The 25,314-nt window shown below is 35.3% G+C and overlaps 2 protein-coding genes and 1 long non-coding RNA gene across 3 annotated transcripts in view; all 3 read right to left on the bottom strand.

Moving 5' to 3' along the window:
* Window positions 1-1,853: 1,853 nt before the first annotated feature.
* LOC128669709 (gustatory receptor for sugar taste 64e-like) lies at window positions 1,854-6,241 on the bottom strand. Its single transcript, XM_053744762.1, has 7 exons — window positions 6,122-6,241; window positions 5,668-5,787; window positions 5,349-5,509; window positions 4,762-4,815; window positions 4,221-4,377; window positions 2,531-2,620; window positions 1,854-2,143 (listed from the first exon to the last, which is right to left on the bottom strand). The coding sequence occupies exons 1-7, from the start codon at window positions 6,239-6,241 to the stop codon at window positions 2,090-2,092; spliced, it is 756 nt and encodes a 251-aa protein (XP_053600737.1). The 3' UTR covers window positions 1,854-2,089.
* A 612-nt stretch (window positions 6,242-6,853) lies between these two features.
* Window positions 6,854-8,285, bottom strand: LOC128670197 (uncharacterized). Its single transcript, XR_008404738.1, has 3 exons — window positions 8,166-8,285; window positions 7,711-7,838; window positions 6,854-7,033 (listed from the first exon to the last, which is right to left on the bottom strand). It is a non-coding gene; the product is annotated as an uncharacterized LOC128670197 (long non-coding RNA).
* Window positions 8,286-14,218: 5,933 nt separating this feature from the next.
* Window positions 14,219-25,314, bottom strand: part of 5-HT2A (5-hydroxytryptamine (serotonin) receptor 2A) — an 87,022-nt gene continuing 75,926 nt past the window's right edge. Inside the window, exons 9-10 of the mRNA XM_053745840.1 lie at window positions 23,152-23,278; window positions 14,219-16,954 (exon numbers count right to left, since the gene is read on the bottom strand). Of these exons, the coding sequence (XP_053601815.1) occupies window positions 16,765-16,954; window positions 23,152-23,278 (317 nt within the window). The 3' untranslated portion in view covers window positions 14,219-16,764. The remainder of the gene's footprint in view (window positions 16,955-23,151; window positions 23,279-25,314) is intronic.

Below are 25,314 nucleotides of genomic sequence, written 5' to 3'. Positions count from 1 at the left end.
TCAGACATAGAAGTCATTGTCGTTAAGTTAATGAAATAAGTACAAGTATAATAGTATAAATCAATAATTAGCTAATCTTACACTTTACAATAAATCTTTTTTAGCTTGCCTTCATTAAATAATAGGCTAATTTGAAATCAAATAATTTCTCATTTCATTCAAATTATAGCATAGTTGCGAAGCCTAAAGTGTCTTACCAAGATTAGAGATGCTTGTGGCTTTTATACAGTCGATTTCTACTGGAAGTGGATAATTACACATAGGTTATACTTCTTACACGAACATTTCATATTTATCGAAAATTAGATATACAACCTAAATTCTCAGGACAAGTGACTAATATAGAGGTCTACTTAGTTAAAAGCTGTGTTACGGTACGCGGGATTTGGGGCAGACGAGTGCGGTAAGCGGGTCTGATATGGCTCCATTACTTTCCGAACGAAAAACGAAAACTGCCGTGTATCCAGGCCCCGCATCACTTGATGTCTGTCTACCTTTCATTGCATGGCTTGGCTTATCTAATCGCCGAACTCGGACATATGCCGATGCGAATGCAACAACATTGCGTAGTTTGTATGAGTGCTTTTATTTATAGCAATAAAAATCCAGCAAAGTATGCCGAATCCGCCAGGTTCGGTGAACTGCCGTGATAGTGTGATATATTTTCTGTCAAGTCTCGTATTTTTTTTATACAATATCAAGATTCCTTGACAGAGAAAAAAATGCTATTGAGTTTCTTTATCGCAGCTTTTATACCTTCTAGTAGATCTAAAATGTATCTTCGTTCGTTCTTCGCCTTTGTACCACAACTTCAAAGGGGTTAAGTTTCGCGAGCGAATTGCCCAACCTTGTCTTATCAATTCATTTCTGTTATTACGCTCGTCTGTACTTTGTTGGAGCTGTCCAGTCCAACCAGACACGGAAATAAAGATGCAAATGTTTTCACTTACGGCGCTATATAGCCGCACACTTACGCATTTTTATCAATTTATTTTGTTTCTTCAGTAAAAAATTAAAAATATCTTGACAAATGTAAGTATAAAGAATTTTACCACATTGTATATTGCTTCATGACAATTGAAGCACATTTCCGCATGGATTCCCTTGGAATAACGTCTACTAGGTGTCAGAAAAGAACAAAAGGGCAACAGAGCCATCATCAACAGCCCTATAACATGGAAGGACGGGCATTACGAAGTCGGGCTCACATGGAAAAAAGACGATCCGAAGATGCCTCCAAGCTACGAGAACGCACGATATAGAATTTTATTAGAAAGTTTTTCATTACAGTATTGTAGCCATCAAAATCAGTTTAGTCTACCAAACTGTATTATACTTAGAAAACTATTACTTTCTGCTAAAATTGTTCAACTAGTGTGGCATAATCTGTTAAGATATTATATATTATTAGGAAATTGATAAAAATGTGAGAATGGGGCTAGTGTACGGCCAATAGCGCCTTTATAGTTAAGTCACTTTGACTTGTAAGTTTTCTTCAACATTATTCAAAGAACCACAGTTGTTATAAGTTATTCTTCGGAAACTCGACTCTCACGTTCTCGCGTTTTCCCGGTTACATCACGGCTGTGCTTCAACTAAAGGAAAAAGTAAACACCGATCATGTTATTATGTAAAACTACATAGTTTTACATAGGATTAGTTAACACTAGACTAAGCTAAGCTAACCGTAACAAGGGCCGGTCAATATCCAACACGGCTTGTGTCAACAGAGACCTATGATAACAACCTTTCATTTACTATCAGAATAAAGCCCCTTAGCGTAACAAATTAAGCGCAAAAGTAAAGTCTGTGTGCCGAGGGATGGAAAGGAAAGATTTAGTATAATTGCAGCTGTTTATATTTGAAACGATATAATTAAATATGCATAATAGGTACAAGCATCGTAAATATAAGTCACACGAAGTTACTATATGTATATAGGCACTAGACTGGATGTAGCCCGCGGCTTCTAGCCTACTCTCTAGATCTCAAACAGTCTTCCTTCATACTAAAAAATCACCTCAATTCAAATCTCCGTTTTGTCTTGAAAGAAGAACAAACATACAAATTTTCACACTATTTCAAATATTTACGATTTTAGTTGTATTAAAACGAGTTCGTATGTAACCAAAATCCCCAATACCTGAAAAAAGTAATACTTATAAAGTAAATACTACTAAAAAAGCTCTAGTTATTTTGTTATTAATTTTTTGTTTCGATTGTAATTCAAGTTTTGTTCGTAACCAAATAAACGATTTTTCTTTCTTTATTTCTTCTTTCACAATATGTGTTTATAAAAAAATATCACTCGAACATAAAAACTCCTCCTTTTCGGAAGCCGGTTAAAAAGAGGTATTACGAAACATTTGATAGTTTTGCTTGAAGAAAAATAAACAATATCAATTTATCATGATGTATGGGACAAGGAAATCTTTGGCAAACCACTTTCTCTCATATGAAAAATAAGAATTAAACTGTAAATATTAAAACAAACTCTCACACATAATTTATACTCATTGATTATACTTGCCGTGATCATCATTTCTTTGGTAATGTAAAAAAATTCGAAGCCACTCAGAGCGATTTTTGAATGATATACTTGCTCCATGAAGCGATGCGCCTGCGAATGGGAATAAATAATATAGTCTGTCCCATCCTTGATGCGTTTTTTTTGTTGCGTTGGTAGTGTAAAAAATATTAAAAAATTTAAGATTCACATTTGATTTCACAACCAGTCTGGATGAAGTCAACCCTTCTTGGGAATGATATTGTTGCTTGTCACGTGCCAAGGCTATGTTTTTTGGTCGCCTCGTATATTATCCACATGGAGTAGACCTATCATAGAGCCGTGTATCCATTCACTAGTTTGAAGGTGGCGATAGCTTTCAAAATTTTAAAGACATGAGCACCGACGACGTCCCTAACCCACGGCTCCTTTGAGTACCTACGGGCCAAAAATCTGACAAAATGTTGCTCGGCTTGCGGCGACGAAATTGTCTCGTGTAGCGGAGGGCCACAGGTTGAGGTAGCGACTTCAATTGCGCGGCCTCGAGCGAGGCAGACGCTCGACTTTAGCTTAGGATGGAACCACATGCCACAAAGGGTAATTAACAAATAAAGATAAGGATAGACACGGTCTTTCTACTCATCCTCCGGTTATTTATATATCTGACTGGCAGAGATTTTTCCTTTCATGCTGATGAATGAAAGTATTGTGAAGTCTGTGAACGGTGAACTAAAAATAGAGCCGGTCCTCTTTACAAGTTTTCATTTAACTTACGATGTTTGTCAGTTTGTTTAGGACGAATCTTAACGACTGAATGACGCGTTTAATCCTACGGATAGGAGTTTAGAGTTTACTTGAATCTGTTCTGATGAGGATGTATGTAAAAACACCTATTTACTCAGAATGTATCTATTAAAGAACTATCTGAGTCGGCGTTAAACATTATCATAATTGCAGCCCTTACTTCATCCATTTCGGACATCTTCGCAATATCTCTGGTGCCTAGCCTTCCTCATCCAGTTATGACCGATATGCACCCTGATCAGATATCTACTGGATGACCTCTTCTTTTGGTGGTCTCCTTCGGTCAGCGTTAGTAATATTATTATTATTTTATGGTTGGGGACGCGAGCGCAAGCACCAGATGGGTAATCGGTCCTCCCATTCTGGGACTATTTCACCTAAACCCCATTTTGGAGTGCGGGTAACCCTATGTTGACGGCGACCCTTTAAATATGCCTGTACCTTTGCAGAACCGAAGTAACTGCCCCACAGTTTGAGATCATAGGTCAGCGTTAATAAACTTTCAAATTCATTGTAAAAGTATTACGTATACTTTTAAGGAAGTAGCAGGTCATTCCCATCACGAGTATCATTAGATTACTCACTGGGAAGTCCTAGCCTTATAATGTAATCAAGATTACTGGAATAAATTACTATTTTATTTTTATTATTATTATTTCATTTATTATTTCCTCTGGATTGAACACCAATTTGCTGCCGTCTTTATGCGTACTTTCACTTCGACAGCAAATGTAAAATTGGTGACACGAGTTATTAATAAGTCTCATGTATTTGATTGATTACTCCCTGGACGTTTGTACTAGTGAAATTTTAATGAAACTTTTCACAGAGAAAGCGCTGAACGAGTTTCTCCGTAATAAGTTTCAGATATTGTACCTTCGTGTTTTACTTGTGGATTCTGTCTACTTACATCATTATTGTAGGCTGCCTTCGGGACAGTGTGCAAACAGCTAAGAGGTCGTCGACTGGACGTGTACAGACGAGCACATAGTATTGAGACGGATATCATTTTGATAAAGGTAAACACGGCGGCAAATGGCTTATAAAACCTCGTTTGAAGTAGGCCACTAGAAATAAAAAGGAACTTTAAATAAAGATTAGAAAAGAGCGATCTTTGAAAATTATACCTACATAATAAAAGTGACGCCGTAGTGTATCTACCTATTTCATGGGAATTTGACAATAAAAAATATACTAGTTGCAACTTTCTTACTAACTTTAACCTGCGCAGAAAAACGAAAAACACGACATTTTGTTTTAACGTCATTTGTTTAAATTTTTTAATAATAGGCACATTGTTTATATATTGCACATTAGTTACAATATGTATGCGAAATTTTATGAAAATGGAACCTAGTAACTATAATAATATAATATAAGTATATTTAAGGTAATAAGTATAGAATATTCTAGTAACAAATTCAATTCCAAAATACATATTATATACTTACCTCTGTTCTTGGATGCAGTCTGAGTAGTTCACCAAGTAGTAATAATTCCGCCTGCTAAAAAGCAAAAGTATATAAAAAGTTATCATAAAAGAACATTTCACAAAAGTGTTGGATTTGTTTTTGTAAAAGGCTTTATTTATTCTATTTGATATACATAATACTTGCTTACTCGTATTCCTAAAAATATCACTTTACGACAATTTACGATTAGATATTTAGTCTCTAAACACAAAATGTTCTACCGTTATTTAAAAAAAGAAAGAAGAATAGAATAATTTTTGCATATAAACAGCTGAGACCTTGCTTGAATGACATAAAGTTTCACATTTTCGACGACGCAAAAAGAAATATATTATTATGTTAAAAATATCATAACTTTTTTATTTTGAACCTTCATCGAGAGTTCTGGCTGAAAATTAATCTTTGGTTTGAAAATCATTCGATAGAAATACGTAATCATTTCCCGCCCGATTCAATAATTTTTTCATCTCATTCTATTTTCAAAATTAATGTACCTATAGTTTTTTTTTAAATTCACTAGATAAAATAAAAAAAACTTGGCTTGGAATATTGCCAAAGAAAATCACCTTACGACATAGTAACACTGTAGACATAAGTTGTATAGATCTGAAAAGAAGGACAGGAAAACTATTGGGTTAATTCTTTTGTCTATGATTTTCACTAGTTTTGTTAGTTGTCCGTAGTGATCCCTTATTTTATGCCAGTCCATAGATGTAGTTGTATTGTCCTGTAAACAAGAAATGTTATTCTAAACAAACTTTAAACTAATAGACTATTACTTGTATTATTATAGTAGTAAGTGCTTTTTGTTACAATGTGGTAGTGGTAGGAAAGGATGATTTCGTAAAATTATAGTGTAATTTTTCTTTCAATACGATTGATTACCTCTTGATCTTTTGCTATGATAGTGTTCAAATGATTGAACCTATTTTCGAGGTACGCACTGCAAGCTATTATGAGTACGTTGTTCAGTGTTGCCAGCATTGAAAATTGAATTTTGACAATCTGAAATGAGATTTTCCAATAAAATAGTAAACAGAGTAAATTAAATAGCTATAATATTATGGTTTAATAAGTTGAATGACAACAATTAAATATTGTTGAAACATTTGTATTCTATAAAGAAACTAGCGACACGCTCCGACTTCGCTGTGCAATATTACGAATGTTATAAACATTTAAACCTTCCTCTTTGCTCACTCTATCTATTAAAAAAAAAACCCTCATCAAAATCATCCTCATCAATTTCAAGATTTAAGCATATAGGGATACACAGACAGCGGAAGCTGACTTTGTTTTATACTATGTAATGATATAAAAATAGTTGCACAAGAATTACCTGAAAAATGCCAGCAGCAACATAACTGAAGTCTATGTAACGGAATATAGAAACAAATATAAGGTCGAAGTATATTTTCAACACTGGTGCGCCATTTTGTGGTGTACAATGTGTTGCCATGTGGAAAAGATACATTATGTTAAGTACACAGCCGACTGAAAAATGGTGATTATTTAGTTTATTAACACTTCCGAAACCAAATAATGCTAGATATACCCTATATGCTTAAAATAATAAAAATAGAAAAAGCAATGCTTCCTAAATTTACAAATGCGAAAGTTGGTCTTTTACACATTCACTAAATAATTGGGCCTATCTTGATGAAATTTGATTTGGATATAATTGAACAGCTGAGTTCATTTATTTTAAATCGACCAATAATAGGCGGCAAATTGAATGTCCTACAGAGCTGATAATTTCCATGTTACTATATGGGCGTTATGATAAGCATGACCTAATGGTGTACCTAGGTGCTGGAAGCATTGTCCTAGGATTCCTAACGTGGGAATGCCACAATGGTCTACACGGATATGATATTTTTGCCACAAGCTTTTCCCGACGACGATAAAAACTTGTGTCAAAATTGAAGAAAAATTGATAACAATTATTGTTAAAATATGTTAAAAAAAGACTTTCTTTTTGGTATATTTTTAGTGTTGTTTAACCACAAGAAAATCTAAAAGTTTTACTTGTGTAATAAATGTGTGTTTCTAGAAAAATACTCACAAAATGTCAAGCCACATCCCACAACCAGGATTGCCGGTAAGCTGTGAACAACGCGGCTGTTTCCCTTGACCGGCGGTAACTTTTGTTCAATTGACACAATTTTCTTGTACAATTTTTGAAAATGCTTGGCAAACTTCATTATTAGTAGTGACGTTATGAGCCCACACATGTAGTTTACTGTCAGTGCTGTTTATTAATAATTAAAAGTAAATATCATCTGAAACCCGGCTTGCCTTATGATTACCTAAAACTTGTATTATGAAAATGGTTTGATGACATAAAGGATTGGACCGGACTTAGATACAACCAATTGAAAATAGCGGCCCAAAGCCGCGAGGGTTTCCGTATGCTGACCTCCAAACTTCAATTCGAAGCTGGCACCTCATGATGATGATGATACTTATGATTACCTAAAACTTGCATTTTTCATACAAATCCCAAATTATTTAAATAAAACTAAAATAATGCCCTTTTGATAACGAAAAAAAAAAAGAAAATTATCAAGACTAATTGCAACAGTTTTGGAATGTTTCTTAAACTTAATTCTGGTGTAGACCGAATTCGTAACTGAACTATGCGCGCGTGTTTATTTCATAGTGTTGTGGGTGGTTGCGGAGACACTTATTCTAAGGTAATCAGTCTGCACCACCATTCTTAGTGTTGTTTAACCACAAGAAAATCTAAAAGTTTTACTTGTGTAATAAATGTGTGTTTCTTGAAAAATACTCACAAAATGTCAACCTTTTTGTTGATTTACTACAAATTATCTGGGTAAATAGAATAAGTATTTGTGTTTTCGAGTGCAGCTAGATAGATATATTGATAAACATTTCAAAAGATTAGAACAAAAAAAAATGTCTTACTTAATACTGGAAAGGTATATCCTCTGGATATTGTGTCAAAACAGTATATACATGCGGTCACTGCTTGAATAATCACAAATGGTATGTTGACCAAAATCATGTATGGTGATAACCAATTGAAGGAGAAACTGGAAAGAAAATTAATAATTTTTCATACATTTCCTTTCTTTCTTACTTCTAACTAAACTGGTATATAACATACATATCTCCTCAACCTGTCGCCGGATGACTGTATGAGATCCTTATTATAGTTTCTAACAAACTTTGTGATAATAATGTTTATCGATTACTACTAGACGTTATACATTGCTGCTTGTCATTACTGTTAATAAAAGCCTTATACAAACTACACAATATTCAAGCGTTCGCGTCGGCCTGAGTTCGGCAGTAGGCATTATAATTAGTTAGAATTCATCTCTCTTTATTAAATAAAAATATAACAAACAAAAACATACTTATTTTCCCTGTGATATTCTCCTAACGAGACGGGGAACACGTAAAAACATTTATAACATAACAAAGGCCATTTTATACAACTATAGAAGTCTCCGTTCAAATTTTTCAGTCGATTTCTGAATCGCGACGACACAGTCCCGACCTGCTTGAGCGACATTACGTTAAATTTATGAATAATATTTTACCTATGCACTACACTGTAAACAGTATGTATTTTTAGATGTTTACTTCTTACAATAGAAGTGTCATACTTGTCGATAACATGAGTGTTATGATTTTCTTGTTTATCAAACCACACTTTGGCTTTGCATAATATATCACTGAGTACGGTTTGACACTTGGATGTAAGTTATTTATACATGAAGAAATGATTACGTAGCTTTATTATATCGATAGAATAATTAAACAGATGGTAAGTGGTCACCACAGCCTGTCAACGCTTACAACACTTACTTTGTGATCTTTTGCCACAGTAACCTGTAATTACACTGTCTCTCTCACCCTTCAAAGCAGAACAGAACAAAGCAAGCACTGCTGTTTGACGGCTGAAATGATGAGAGTGAGGTACCCATGCAGACGACTTCTACCTGTGGAGCAAGTAAAATCTAATTTAATTTCTCTAGTTGCCATTAAACGACATGAAAAATTTATCAAATGCAGCCGAATTTTTGAGTTTTCGCGAACTGATGTGCTATGTTATTAACATAAATAAGACTTGAAAACTTAATTACTCGAGTAGCATAATTCCAACTCGCTTCATTACGAGCTTGTACTGACTGAACTTTCAAGAACTTTAATAAGTATAGCAACACCAATAGTGCTAGTGAATTTAATATTGGAATTTGGACTGAATTTTAAAACTAATGTTGTAAAATGTTAACAAAGTTGCTAGATCTTTGGCCATGGGTAGCTAGCTAGGTAGTTAGCTTTTTTATCATCTTCTGCTTTGTTGTTTATGTTACGGCTAAACCACGTAGTGCGGTTGAACCCAGGTTTAGCCGGCTCAGTTGTTACACTTATTGACATGCGTTGAAATATACAATTTCTGCGTTGATCCGTTGACGGACGTCAAATATATGGAGGACGGTAGAGTAACGGGGCTAGGCCCTACGCGGAAGGAGATATTAATGAATGGGTTATCACTAAAAAGACATGTCCCATTGCTCAGTCGTGCAACGTTGCGATGACGCAGCTCGTCATGGGTCTATTGTTTTCTATATGTATGGCTTTGACAGTGACTTGTATGTCGAAATTTCATTACATTTATGCGTTGTTTTGCGTTGTCTATCGAAGGGCGTCAAAACGACTGAGCGCGATTGAGCATGGCTCTACAGCATTGCCTATTGCCACTAGATGGCAGTGATCGTCATGTCAAGCATGCTTTAGGGAAATGTCTTCAAGTATTGACATGTCAATACATGAAGACATTTCCCTAAAGCAATCCAAACATATATTATCACGCAAAGAGATATTGTTCAAAAGTCTTCAAGCAATTTCCAAGTTGCTACCCGACATCAAAGATTCATAAAAATGTACGAAACAAAAGACGATTACTTTAACCTTTCATTTTGAATGAAAGCAGGTGTTGATCTTACAAAGTTTGATTATAATATACATGTGTGTAATATTTTATTTTGTTTACACGTCGATCATGACGTTATTAGTATACTTAAATTATGATTATTGAAGTCATTGTAACGACACAATACAATAAGCCCACAAAAAATTGTTTTAGCTCTTGTTAAACATGCTCCTTGATAGGACTAAATCGTAATTTAAGAATACTAGTCCTTACTTACTTCCTTCTAATATTATATATGCGAAAGTTTGTGAGGATGTCTGTCTGTATGTATGTATGTATGTATGTATGTATGTATGTATGTATGTATGTATGTATGTATGTATGTATGTATGTATGTATGTATGTATGTATGTATGTATGTATGTATGTATGTATGTATGTATGTATGTATGTATGTATGTATGTATGTATGTATGTATGTTTGTTTGTTTGATACTTCACGCAAAATCTACTGGACTGATTGTTATTAAATTTGGTACACGGGTAGAATATAACCTGGAATAGCGTAATTTTTGTCTCGAAATTCCCACGCGAGCGAAGCCCCGGGGTGCAGCTAGTATAATATGTATTTTTAGCAACTCGGCCCGGTTTTGGACGGTCTAATACGCAGTTATGATACATTATGTGTCGCAATATTTCACTTCTGATTCTTGAAATCTCTCGGCCAATATTGTACAGCCTTAGAATTACAGCGTACAACAGCACATCAATATGCACAGATTCATTGAAAATTCGCCGCCATTTTTTATACTATCAAGCAAGTAAATAGGCATGCGGTTCACTAATTATATATAATAAATGGTAATGGTAAGTGGTCACCGCTGCCTATAGACACATGCAATACCAGAAGATTCACCAGCGCGTTGCCTTCTTTAAAGCCTATGATCTTTTGCCACAATACACTGCCTCTCTCACTCTTCAAACCGGATCACAATAATGCAAGCATTGCTGTTTAGCGGCAGAAATTGATGGTAAGAACCCACGTAGACGATTGGTACTAAGGCCTAATGTAACAGAAATCCATGTAGCAGACTGTACATTGTTTGCTCATAACTTGTTCCCGAAGCCTACTACTCTGTGTCAACAGGGAATATTATCTGCCTCTTTTTTGTTTTTAATATTTTCTGAGTTCGTGTATATTTGAACTTATATTAATATTAATACAATAGATTGCACTTTATTTTGTCAACGATTTCGATATTTTTATATGTAGTAATATTACAACAAGATAAAGGTTTTTTTTTTGATAATTTTTGACTTTAGGAAAGGTTTTTCAAACAATGCCCTGAGCATATTGATCTATGGTTAATATTTATCTAAGGTTAGGTTGCATCAATCAATTTTGACCTGGCAATAAAAACGCAAAGTTATCTATTTTATCTAAACGACGATAGCGGCGCGCTGATTAAAGTTAACGTCAAAGTTAACTGGTGCAATTCACCTTTTAAATAAATTGACATTTTGTGCTATACATTTCTTGAGATGCTTATTCTGTTATTTTATCCAAACCCTACGATTCTTGTGTTTTAGAAATTTTATTGCGCAAACTTACAAAAAATATGCACATATGGTGAACGTAATGCTATATGGCATTCTCTACCAGTCAACCATACGACCAAAAAGATAGCAAGATTGTATAATAAAGTTCTAATATAATAAAACTGTAAATTGGCTACGTTTGTAGTATATTGAATGATATTATATATTATATAATTGAAATTATAGAAATCATTATGGGGCTAATAGAAGCCGAAACAATTTTTTCTGTCTGTCTGTATATTTATTCGCGCATCACGCAAAATCTGCATGAAATTTGATGTGGTTTTCACAATTGTATAGCATATGGTCTAACTTAAAATATGGTATAGGTTTCATCACGATACGTTGCTTAGAAATCGAGATAATAAACGCGGTGGAAGTCGCGGGCAAAAGTTTGTACGCACAATAAATTCCTAAGCATATAAAACTATCCTAACTAAGTTGACAGGTATAGAGACAACTCGTAAATTAGGTTAATAGCGCTCTGCGACGAGTAGAGTGGTAATTAGTAGCAGCATCAATGCAATACCAGGAGCTTATATCGGAATAGAGTATATAATTATAGAGTTTTTCACCCTCAATGAGATAGCATTTTCAAAGTATGTAGAGAATTAACAAACTTTTAGTTAACTTACATAATAAGTAAATATTATGTCAGATATGGCTAATGCCGATCCCACTAATATTATAAAGGCAAAAGTTTGTGAGTATGTTTGTAATATCGCGAGTTGCAGCTAGTCTCGTATAGTAGGAATTAAAATTAAAAAAACATTAAAGTTATAATTATAAAAATAACGATTGAACTTCAAAGTTTTTGTAGCTTCATCGTGGTTATTATTGTAATATTTCGTAGCACCCTCGTAGGGGTCGTAGCGAGCTCGTAGCCGACTGTGATTTCGTAGCTCTCTCGTAGCGACCTCCAAATCAGTAATTGTTATGTTAAAAAAATATTATTTGTACGGTCGGGTATCCTTACATACTATAAAAAGTAATCCCCCTGTAGCGTCTGTATGTCTGTCTGTACCTTATAAACTCAATAACGGACGGATTACAATAAATAGTTTATCTTTAAAACCACGAACATTTTGTTACGGTTTTTTTTATTAAATAGATAGTTTAATAGCAATAAATTCCTGAGGAAGGTTTAAGTGATTATTCTAAAGCGAAGCCGGGACACGATGCTGATAATATACTTATAAAAAGTTATGACATTCCTCATTACCTTATTTATATTTGATTATTATTGTATAGTTACATTTTAGTTCAAATTGTTTGAATGTTTATAATACTCTATTCGAATATAAAGTTCTTGGTGCAATGCTATACCTGAAATCTAATTGTCTTATTAAGCTGCAATTATGTAGGTTAAGATGAAAGGTCAGCTTGTATATACACTATACACTCTCGCATTGTGCATAGTTATACACAGAAAAGTAGCTTTGGCCCGCGGCATCGCCTGCGTGAGATTCCCACGTGAACATTTATGTTTCCGAGATGAAAAGTACACTATGTCCTTTTCCGTACTTCAAACTACATGTGTGCGAAATTTCAAGAAGATTGGTTAGGCTAATCTAATAGGCTAATGCTTAGGGTAAGGCTAAAGTCATCAAGAAAAAGATACAAACAAACTTACTTTCGCGATTATAATATTAGTTAAGATGTCAAACCGATCAAATTTTGTAGGATACATTCCTATATCGTTACTACATCAATAAATAAGCACATTATTGAGTATATTTAGTTTTATTGCGTTTGGAGGATAGTGGACACATACACAGCGCCACTACGGACAAAAAAAGAACTACTAGGGTTGCGTTCCATTCTTCCCAACAAATTTAAATTGAATAAACAAGTCCACGGCCCCACACATACACAACATATATGTGATATACACAACCAAGTATTCAATTTTGAAGAAATTTTGCTTGAGAAATTTACATAGATATAGCTACTGTGTAAATTTACTTTCCAAAGAAGGTATTACGTTCACATTGAATATGTATTTTTTTTTACGGATTTCGATGAATTTCAGAAAGTTTGGAACGTACCGAGATACAAGTTTTCAATAAGAGCTTTCAAAGAGACTTTTGAAGTGTTAAAAAGGATTTTGTAAAGCATCCATTATACAACTCAAAGAAGCCGGAAAAAACAGTTTGAGAATATTATTTATACATTTACATGCTATCCTCTTTCTCAGACGCGAGATAAAGGGAGATGGGAATATGCTTCGATGACTGTATTCCCAGTTTCTTTCTCAGCCTTTACATGCTAAGTCTTCCAAAATTCTTATTAGAGCCTGAGGAGTTTACGAATTTTTTCATATCATGGTTACAATTTTTCTGAAATCTCGATTATTATCAAAAAGTTATACCACACAAGTTTTTCTGATTGTCCTATTGCTAATAGTTATTACGAATAGTTCTATTGAGAATAGTTCGCCTTTTGTTTATAAGTATTTTTTCACTCAGAAGATAAAATTTTATAAATGAATTTAATTTTTTTTTCCTGATATTGGCGTGTTCAAACCAACACTCATCTTATTAATTTATAATTTACTAGCGGCCCGTCATAGCATAGTTAGTATCCCATAACACAAGGCATGAGACTTGTGTTATGGGATACTAACTCAACGATACTATATTTTATACCATATACATATATAGATAAACATTGAAGACCCGGGTCAATCAGAAAAAGAACATTTTCCATCATGACATTTTTCATCATTTTTCATCTTGTTGTAACTTATAACTCCTTTGTGTATGGTGCAATAAAGAGTTTATCTATCTATCTATCTATCATGACCCGATCGGGGATCGAACCCGGGACTTCTCGGTTCAGAGACAAGCACTTTATCACTGCGCCACAGAGGTCGTCAACTACTGATACTTCCAACAATAAAAGTTAAAATCAAACAACTTTTTAGTACTTCAAAATAAATTTAATCTACATACATTTATACATACACAAAATAGTTATAATTGAACATCTTTTATGAGCAACTATTTTTCTATACATAATTTTTGCATTTTATATACATTTTTTTAAATGACACGAATAAAATCTTGACTACATGCAATAATTATTAATTTACAATGTTTACCAAAAGTTAAGCAGACTAACATACACGAGATTCTTTTCATACAAGTTTGGGGATTTAAATGAAATGGACAACAACAGATCACACACCCAAAACCGGAGACAAATATCTACTAGTGGAAGAGAAATATAACTACATAAAAAGAGTATTTGGTTACGTATGTCCAAACAAAAACACGCGGTGATTTTGGCAACATGGAAAAGTTTGTGGCAGAAACGTGACCCAAATTTAAAGGTTACCGCTTGTCTTGTCTCTTTTATATTACTCGTAATAAAGGTGTGAATACATACTTGATTTTACATGTAATTCTCTGTTTCTGAGCTCATACGTTATAAAATATTTCTAAAAATTATTTACACGTGTTTGAATAAATAGTACATTATGATATAAGCGTGTAAATGGCGTGGTTATTACACAAGAGGTGGGATTTTCACGCGACGTGAAGCGGAGCGCGATAATAAAGCCGAGCATGTAATGATAGCTGTGCACAATCCATGTGAGATATCATTCCAGAAACTGGGAGGAAGATTCTTCTCTATGCTCAACGAATGCAATGCTATATTACAATATAAAATTATAGTGCAATATTCACTTTTTTCTTTCAGGAGTTGTGTATTGCTGACATTGGTATCAGACTTTATTTAATTCACCTAAAGGCATCTGACATGACTTTTACGACTGTCTACCAGTGGCCAGTAGTCGTATATACACTAGTTACCTAACTATCAACCAGTGTGCAGGTTCAGGTTCCTCACGACGTTTTCCTTTATCGGTAGCAGTGGTGGTCTATGAAAACTGCTATATACCTACATGAGTAAGATTATTATACAACTCATGTGGTAAGAGTAAATTCGAACCTGAGACCTTTCGGTTCACAGGCGCGCGTGTATAATATCCATCGGGCCAATGTGAGACAAATCAATGACATATTAGATTTAATATTATATATTAATTTCCAAAACCGACTGTAGTTTTGTTGAATTGTGCTAGAAATTCATTGCTGGGATTCGAACCTGGGACCTTTTGAGCACAAGCGGACGGTTAACCACTGGACCACCAACGCTTCACAATTTACACTACTATACGATCACGTTGCCCGGCCACGTTGCAACGTGCCTTCCATCCAAAAATTTAAAAGAATAATTTGTATTTTCGGTACTGTAACCCTTGTGATGCAAACAGTCACGTGCTGTGCCACGTGCAATATCGTTTTATGAATACTCTCACATTGGATAATATACTTTATGTACTTTGTTTTAGGTACTATTACGAAAAAAAACTGTTTAAATAAGTTTCTTTCGGCATTTCTTCTCGGCAGTGGTCGTTCCGAAATGCCAATAATTTGTAGCTTTTTGAGTAAATATTATTATACCTATAATATGTAATTGAAGAGCGAGGCTCTTGTCGGTGGAGTTGCTTCCATTGTTCTCTCTCAAAAGCCAACTCCTTCACTTCTTGATACGACACGACTTGGACTTCCTGGCCCCCCTTCTTCCTTCCACCTTTCCTTCTACAATAATTCTGAAGAAGGCATCGTTTCGATCAAGTGTCCTAACATTTTCCTTCTTCAAAAGTTTAAAAAAGTATACTTCTGTTAAATTATATTTTTTGAATAAATTATTTGAGTTGGTATATAATGAATATCACACAGCGAAATAATAAATGAATGGACAATACAAACAAACAAAAAAAGAGAAACAAAAATACAAATCTTTTCTCTTTATCATATTACTATGGAATTCTTGATTAAAATTTTAAATTCACAGACAGATACAAGAAATTACGTAGACACATAGTCGATGAAACATGTAGGAATAAGTTCTTTTTAACAAATTGTATTTTTTTACATGGTTGCGTTAACGTAACAAAATATTGATTTTAAATACCAGGAAATACTTTTTAATAAATAAATATTTATACTTAATTACTTAATTTAATCATATACTACAAGTTTTACAATCAAGATCATTTACATGTACTTACAAATAAAATTTCTATAAACAGAAGTTTTGCATCACTACACGATGTATGAAAGTTTTAATTTTAACACAATAACTCTAAATTCGTACATTACAATCCATTGACGCTTTAATAACTATAGTTTCATTTTCTCCTGCTCAACAGGAGTCGATGCCAAGTGGTAGCAATGACATTGCTAAAGGCCGACATGAAGTCGTAAAGTTGTTATTACAATGCAATAGAAACACGCATGTAGGTACTAATACATCATAGTGTAGTCCATTGGCGCTTCAGGACAGTCTCAGTCATCTCCTGGCATTCAAGCATCAATGTAAACTGTGCATGTCTGATGGTGACAATAATATTCCATAAACTATTCTCACAATGCAACACAGTAACGTCGTTAACATGTTAAGTACTAATACCGCACATTGTAATCCATTGGCGCCTCAATAAGGACAGTCTCAGTCGTCTCCTGGCCTGTAGGTGTCGATGTATGCATGCCTGATGGTCGCAATGATATTGCTAAGGGCAGAGCCGATCTGGCGCAGAGTTGCGAAGCGCCGCGGGTCGACCCGACGGAGCGGTAGCGAGTGCACCGGCCGCGTCTGTTAGATAAACAATCATTGTTAATTAGCCGAGAAGTGATTGATTACAGCCACATATATCTGCTATACTGGATGTAGCAAAATACAAATATTTGTACGTACGAAATGGTATTTAAGGTACTTTGATAGATTCTTTATGTAAGGTTTAAAGTTCTTTATGTAACATTTAACGAGTGCCGACTACTTTTTATAAATGTTAACACTTGAAACGCATAGAGAATTATTTTTACCACTTCGTATGTGTAAAGGTATTTTGTTATATAAAAAGTTCAGAAAATATTTTAGAGGAGAATAATACAAATTAAGTTATCTAAATTATAAATGAAATTGTTTTCTTAACAAAAGTCGATCAGTTTTAATGTTAATAAAAAACGCCTTGTCTACTTTACCAAGTCAACTTGTGGGAATATGTACATTCCAATTACAGAATATTTGTATTATAACAAAGCTCAAAATACAGAAACTGTATAAACGCAAGTCTCCAAAAAGGCCCTTTGGAACCGAAAACAAAGGCATTTCCTCCTTTATGAGCTGAAGGCAGATATGGTTTGTGACTGGGCGAAAACATTTATATTTACACGTATAGTGATAACACTAATGCATGCTTCTTATGTATGTACCTGACAGCTGTCTTCGTTTTATACTGTGCTTTGTCATTACCTTAAATAAATTGTTTTATTTGTGGTGTATGGTTATAATAGGGCCACTCAACATACTCTTGTATGTCATACTAGGCGACCAAGCACATATCCTTGGCTACTACTATAATTATCGATGAGTAAAAGAATGATGTTTCAGATCTTAGATTTATACGTCAATAAAAAGTGTTCATCAGGTTGAATAAGAGAAGAAAGAAATCGATGTGAAAATATGACAAAAAATATTTGGCCTCCCGTACAAATTGGGCGATCAACTGAATTGACTTAGCATGAAAAGTCGACATTTTTCGTTCGTGTATCGAAGAAGGAGGAATAGCGGAAACTGTTATTTAATGTATTCCTGAAAAAAAAAATGTTTATTCTTTCTATATATATTTGACGACTTTGGTGGCGCAGTGGTAAGGTTCTTGCCACTGAACCGAGAGGTCCCGGGTTCGATCCCCGGTCGGGTCATGATGGAAAATGATCTTTCTCTGATTGGCCCGGGTCTTGGATGTTTATCTATAATATGCATTTATTATAGAATATAGTATCGTTGAGTTAGTATCCCATAACACAAGTCTCGATCTTACTTTGGGCTAGCTCAATCTATGTGATTTGTCCTAATATTATTTTATTTATTTATATTAAAAAAAAATATTTCCACTTGGAAACCCGGGCGTCAACCCACATCTGGCTGAACGTGAACATTTCCTTAATCTTGTGATCATTATATCCTCGCGGATATTAACACTGCAGGGATAAAGGCGTTTCATAAACTCGCGGAGTTGGCCAATCCTTAACCAGCGCCGCGAACAAAGGGGTGATATAAGAGAAATAGTTCATATTATACTAAACGTAGCTCTCAAATGGATGAACCAATTATGATAGAGTTTTTGTTTGACCAATTTTCAACCTTCAACACAAAGGGGTTATTTGATTGAAAGGCAATTTAAGCTGTTGTTCTGAACAATTATTCAAAGTCAAGATTTATCAGGGTTTATTAGTACAAATATATTCTTTACACGTGTTAAACTACTGTTAAATAAAGGATTCATTACAATAACACAACACATGAGCTATACATACATTCACAGACTTCATACATTACTAGATAGTTCTTTTATTTTTGTATGGGTACTGCTATTCGTATTTTTAGAAAGCTACACCGTTAATAAACGTAATTGATTTGCATGCAGTATTTATTTAAAAGTTTAGAATTAATATAAACTGAACGAAAACAGCTCCATTGGAAATCCGATGAACCGTACAGCGTGTTTACATAACGCAAACTAAAATAAAGCTTATTGCATTTTGAACCATACTGCTTAGAGAATATGGTTGATAAAACAAGCGATATGTGATTCGAATGGGGGTTTGTATTTAACAGTACCTGGTTAACTGAAGCGTTGATTAGTCCACAGTAAGACCACGTAATTTCATTAGTGCTGCGTTTTGTTTGAGTTTAGAACACAATTGTCGATTGGATTTTTTTTAAACTATAACAATTAAATATTTCTTAATACTGGCAGGCTACAAATGTAATAGAAACAACTGAAAATTTGAATATTTTTTCGAATGTTCGACATCGCACTCTTGCAGTAAAAGGTCTTGTTCTTTTTTCATTTTTGACCCGTTTGTTCTCGCGCGGTCTGATTGGACCGATTGGACTGTGATCCTATCGTTGTTCAATTGTCTTTATTTTCTCCATGCTGAAAGGGTTAACCATCTTAACCCTCCCACTTTCCCACTCTCTTTCCGCGAATCCCTGACTTGTCAAATGCTCTAAGCTCATCAACAATTTAGTCCTAGACTACCCGTCAGCTGAAATCCGGGTTCCGGTTCCAGTAAGAAGCTTCTCACAGTTCTTTAGAAATGATTGAGTTATGCATTTTCAGATAAAAAATATACTCATTCAATTGCTGCATTTATTTTTAAGTCGTTCAGAAGAAAAACAAATTCGAAACGGAAGGCTATCGTGTGTCAACGGCAGTTGTCAGGGAACGGAACCCAATCCAAGGTCAGCTGCAGGATTGGAAACCTGCCAGGTTATATCGATTGTTAGCTGAACCCCATTCGAAGGTACGCAAATGTAAATAGCCTTCTCTTTTTAACCGAGGAAAAAGAAACAAAGGGGTTGCGAGCAATAAAAAAGTTATACTTATTGTGAAACTATCGTAATCTAAATTTGTAATTATAGGTACTTAATTTGCCGCAGTAACCTACAAAAACTATACTTTAGATAAATATCTTACAAAATTGAAAGATTTAACGTAGGACCGGTTCAAATGGAAATAATGGAGGGAGGCCTTTGCCCAACAGTGGGACCTAGCGGTTCGTAATAATAAAATAAAAGATACGTACTGAATCCCACTGTTATACTTTACACTAAAACATTCAAAAAGTTTTATTGATTGAACAAATCGAGTTAGAAGAATTGTCAGCTTAATTATTTAAAGCGTTACCTGAATAATGGCAGAGAAAAGTTATACCAGCATTAATTAGAGTTAATTGAAGTTTTGTAAAAAAATAAATTGGAACTAATAACTTTGTGTGACTATGAAACCAAATTGAATAATTAATTAAATGTAAATCCATTTGTACAACGACCATAATGTAATATGGTTGTAGAAGTCATGTCAGATGCCTTTGGGCGACTTGAATAAAATTTGACACTAGTGTTAGCAATATTACTTGAAATAAAAAGGTAAAAAAAGAACTGTAATATATACGTTTAGCTATTTTTAGGAGCGAAATAACAATGGATTAACACACGTGTGTTACACGAACAAAAGCGGAACTTTTGTTTAGCTTTGACCCTTTGGATGGGCCACAAAATAGCCGATCTGTTACTACACTTTTAGGATGATACGTCTTATGTAAATCATCTGTCATTTTTGAGAGTGCTACTTGAATATTCTGGTTTCTATTTAGCTTGTAGGTCTCAGATACGTGTTAAGAATATTTATTTTCACATTTAAGACAAATTCGAAACATGGCACTAGTTTCCTGATAAATAAAACAGTTTCCCCAAATACATTCACTGACATACAAATAACAAAAAGTACGTGCTCAGCGACGTTGCCGACAATTGTGAAATATTAAAGTTAAAAGCAATTTAATATATTTTGTATATTCGTAACTCGTAACTCCTGTGGGGCACAATCATAAGCCTCGTTTTAGCATCCAGTTAGGTAAACAATTAGTTATACATTTTACACGTTAACAAATAGAGGCGACCCCTGTACCTTGGGACCGTGAAATCCGCCTATTATTTCCGAATTTGTTAAATACATGATTCTGCAAACAATGCAAAGGGTAAGTATTATATATAATACATATTTCCTTTTCAGCGATTCAACACAATTAGTTTACTAAATAGATAACTGAACTGTCATCACTGAGCTACGGATTGTTGTATAACGCGATGCGACGTTATGGTTGTACCTAAGTGTTAAACATTACGGTAGGCCACACTTAATACAGTCAGTTTGATAAAGTCGCATCTATAGATGTGTCGCGGGGAAATTATCTTTTCAAGAAAATTTCACTTAAATTTTTTATGAAACTCTCAACTTGGAATTATCCTAGAATTTCCGAACATAGATCCTGACGTTTCCGGGCATAATCGAAAATTTCGAAAACGGCACATTGCTAGTCGTTTAGCGCAATGCAAATGCGTAACGTGCGCTCATTTACTGCATTTACAGCTCAGCTAGAACGCCGGGCAAGTTCGATTCGGCTAATTATAGCCAAGTTGCTATTGAATACAACAATAGAATTTACAATCCCGCGAGTAAATAACTACTAATGACGATAGTTAGGAGAATTAATGACATTGTAAAAGCTAGAGATACTATCATCGTAATTGCAAACATTATTTATGCATAAAGTGCTTTGTGGTACAACAATTAAATGCAGATTAGTGGGTTCATATGATTTTCTTCCCGTTAAATTTTCTGCTGAAATAGATTTTAACGGGGATACTCTTTAACGGGGTAGACAGAATCATATTGTGAAACTCGTAGGTCACGTTTTGCTATATGGAGGGATTATTGGTGGAATTGAGATAAAATAGTGAAAAGTTTCAAAACCAAATGTAAACATTTTGAGAGTGAACCTAGCTGGCCTGGCAACTTCGGATGCCTCTGCGTGTCAAGTGGAGACAAAAAAGTAGCAAAGCGGACCCTGGGCTTCGACGCTCCGCGGTTGAGGAAACAACCGGGAGAGCGCTCAGATGAGAGAGAGCGGTTAAAGCTAGTAAAATTAACTTAAATATTAATTTACCCCATTTCATGGTTGGAAATTAAAAAGCTTATATTTTCTTTTGCCGCTCAGCTAACCTCGCGTTAATATTTTGTTTTTTGAACAAAATTTTATGATAATGCTTTAAGTTATTAACGCACAATTTAATTTAGGATTTATACGGTTTTAGTAAATGTGAAAACGAGACAACGTGACACAAAATAGACAGTGTGATAAAAAGTAGACTTGAGTGTAGGTGTAGGTAGTGTAAATGATTTTTCACAATAATTTCACAGAATTTCAAGAAGTGGGCCCTAAGACCACACGCACATAACTTAGTATATACGAAAGATCGTTATACACCCCCTATAAACCTTTTGATTGTTACGTACGTTAAAGTTATACTAGCAGCCATCCCGGCTTCGCTCAGGTGAAACCATAATAAACAAATAGTCTCTGTGCCAAATTTCATCAAAATTGGCTTATCAATTTTTGAGTTTCTTCATCACGAACAAAAAACAAAAAATACAATCCTTTTTTCTTTATAATATTAGTATGACTCTGTTTTTTTTTAAATAATATTCTACAGGTCGCCTGAGAAAAAATGCACGAAGCAATAAGGACGCATTTTGCATAAATCAAATACTTATAATAAAAAAGAAAAAAAAGTTGTGTCCGTACATTTAATATAATTCCAAAAAAATAATTTAGGGCGATGATGTAGATCAGGTAGAGATCAGTAGTAGAATAAGAATTTTAAAAAAAAAAAGTTTGTCTGTATGTCTGTTTGTACACGCTAATCTTCAGATCTACTAAACGGATTTGAATGAAACTTTTTTGTTATATAGGTAGATATTAAGTCTGGGCAACATATAGGGTATAATTTTGAAATTGAATATAGGAAATATAGAAATGACGCCTTAACAAAAGTTGTTCAGCCTGATGAGAATTTCCGTTGCGGTATAAAAATCGAAGATCTGGAACACCAGATGCAAACCCATGATGGTAGAGCTGAACTATAGGAAATATAGAAATGACGCCGTAACAAAAGTTGTTCAGCCTGATGAGCATTTTCTGTTGATGTATAAAAATCGAAGATCTGGAACACTTGAAGAAAATTCATAATGGTCCAGCTAAACTATAGGAACTTCAGTCTGATGAGTCATGTCAGTACAATTAAATTTCACTAATAATGTTGACTCCTCACCAAAAATTGTCCGGCCACGCAAACGAAGTCGCGGGCATCAGCTAGTATTAAATATAATGTGTATGTTTTGTTACACATATACAGACTTTATATTGCATTGTACGTACCTGTTACAATGACACCTGAGTAATCGTAAGAAAGCGCCTCTGAAGGTCTTGTTGAAGACCGTGTAGATGATCGGGTTGATGGTGGACGACACGTAGCCCAGCCAGAGGCAGATGTCCACCACGTGTTCTATGAAGGAGAGATATTCATTACGTCTTCAGTGTTCTGCACTAGTAGACAGAACTCTCTAAGTTCTGGTCCAAAGGTTAAGATGCCTTATTAAATCTAATAGTATAGTACTGTAGTGTGCTTAGACTACTCGAAATAAAATGCCAATGAGAAGAATGGAAGCAGAATAATTTATTTTACAATATTTACATATATTTATAGTACAACATTGATACTGCACCCGTAATTCACATCACGGCACAACTCGCGCGGTGGTGGGGAGCGCTCTGAACAGAGCGCGCGTCGCGTCGCGTTGTTTCTACTCAAACTGTTTGTGGGCTCCACATTATCCCCCTTCAAGCGAAGCGTACACAAGGTTTGATTACTCTTCCATGTCTTGATATCTTCGGCATAGTTGTTGTTTCCTGTTTTCCCGGCTTGACAATACGTGGTTGCGGCGCACTCGGCGTGTGAGCAGATAGTGAGCGCTGAGATGTACTCGTTGCTGGTGCGGGTTTCGAGGAGTGGGGATGGCTCGGTTGCGCGTTTGCCGCTACGTCGTCATCTTGCTTGATTATGTGTGCCGGTTTGAGTCGATCTATGGATATATTGGATGCTCGAAGTGGCAATTCAATCTTGAAATATTTGTTGTTTCGCTCTATCACTCTGTATGGACCGTCATATGGCGCTATCAAGGGGCTTCTCACAGTGTCATTGCGGACGAATACATGACTGCATGTTGATAATTCCTTATATACGAAGAGGTTCTTACTCGATGCGATTATTCTCTGTACAGGTGATAGAGTTGACATTGTTTCTGTGAACTGGCGGATGAATTGGGCGTCTTCATTCTTTGACTTTGTAGGTACAAAGAAATCGAACGGGACTCGTAGCGTAGAACCATACGTCATCAGTGCAGGACTAGTGTTGTCGTCACGTAGTGCAGTGCGTATGCCAAGCAAAACTGTAGGTAAATCTTCTATCCACCTTGTACTGGCCTCTCTTGCCATCAATGCCGCCTTCAATGTGCGATGGAATCTTTCCACTTTTCCGTTGGCTTGAGGATGATAGGCTGTAGTTCTTATGCGCCTTATGCCACATTTCTTCATTAGTGCATTGAACAATGATGACTCGAATTGCCGTCCTTGGTCCGTGGTGATTCGTAAAGGACATCCAAATCTCGATATCCATCCTTCATAGACTGCTTGAGCAACAATCTCGGCGGTGATTTCTTTGACCGGTATCGCTTCCATCCAGTTCGTGTTGCGATCGATGATTGTGACGAGGTAGCGGTATCCCTGCGAGATCGGTAGAGGTCCAACGATGTCTGTATGTACATGTTCAAATCTTCTTGCCGGTGAAAACTCGCCTAAGGGACTGACGACATGTCTATGAATCTTCGCACGCTGACAACCAATGCAGGATTTGGCCCATGTTCCGACGTCCTTGTTTATAGACGGCCAAAAATATTTTGAAGTCATTATTCTTCTCGTCGTGCGTATTCCTGGATGGCTTAATTCGTGTTGCGCTTTGAAAGCGGCATAACGAAAAGCTTGTGGTAGATACAGTCGATTTTTCCCTGTCGATGTCTCGTACGTGATAGGTTGAGTGACGCCTGTCAGAATTGTGTCGGCAAAAGTTAATTTCGGATGATTTTTCAAATCTTGTAGGGTGATATCTCTTTTCTGTTCTTGTGATAATTTTTCGTAATCTATGCATGTGAGTAGATCTATTTCTTCTATGCGTGACATGGCATCGGCTGCTTGATTTTTTTCTCCTTGTATGAACTTGATTCTTGAACAAAACTGGCTGATATAATGTAGTTGTCTCTCTCTTCTCGGTGTGTCACTGTTGCTCGGCGGTCTTGTTAAGGCGTTTACTAGAGGTTTGTGATCGGTGTAAATGGTCACTTCGCTCCCCTCTATAAGACGTCGTAGGTGTTTGACAGCGGTGTACATAGCTAGTAATTCGCGATCGTACACGCAGTATCGCCGTTGCGTCTCGCTCATTGACTTCGAGAAAAATGCGAGTGGTTTCCATACTTCATTTTCTTTTTG

The sequence above is a fragment of the Plodia interpunctella genome, chromosome 5 (genome assembly GCF_027563975.2).
Source record: "Plodia interpunctella isolate USDA-ARS_2022_Savannah chromosome 5, ilPloInte3.2, whole genome shotgun sequence".
NCBI lineage: Eukaryota > Metazoa > Arthropoda > Insecta > Lepidoptera > Pyralidae > Plodia > Plodia interpunctella.
The sequence above is the reverse complement of the archived record's forward strand: the minus strand, read 5'-3'. Positions and strand labels throughout refer to the sequence as shown.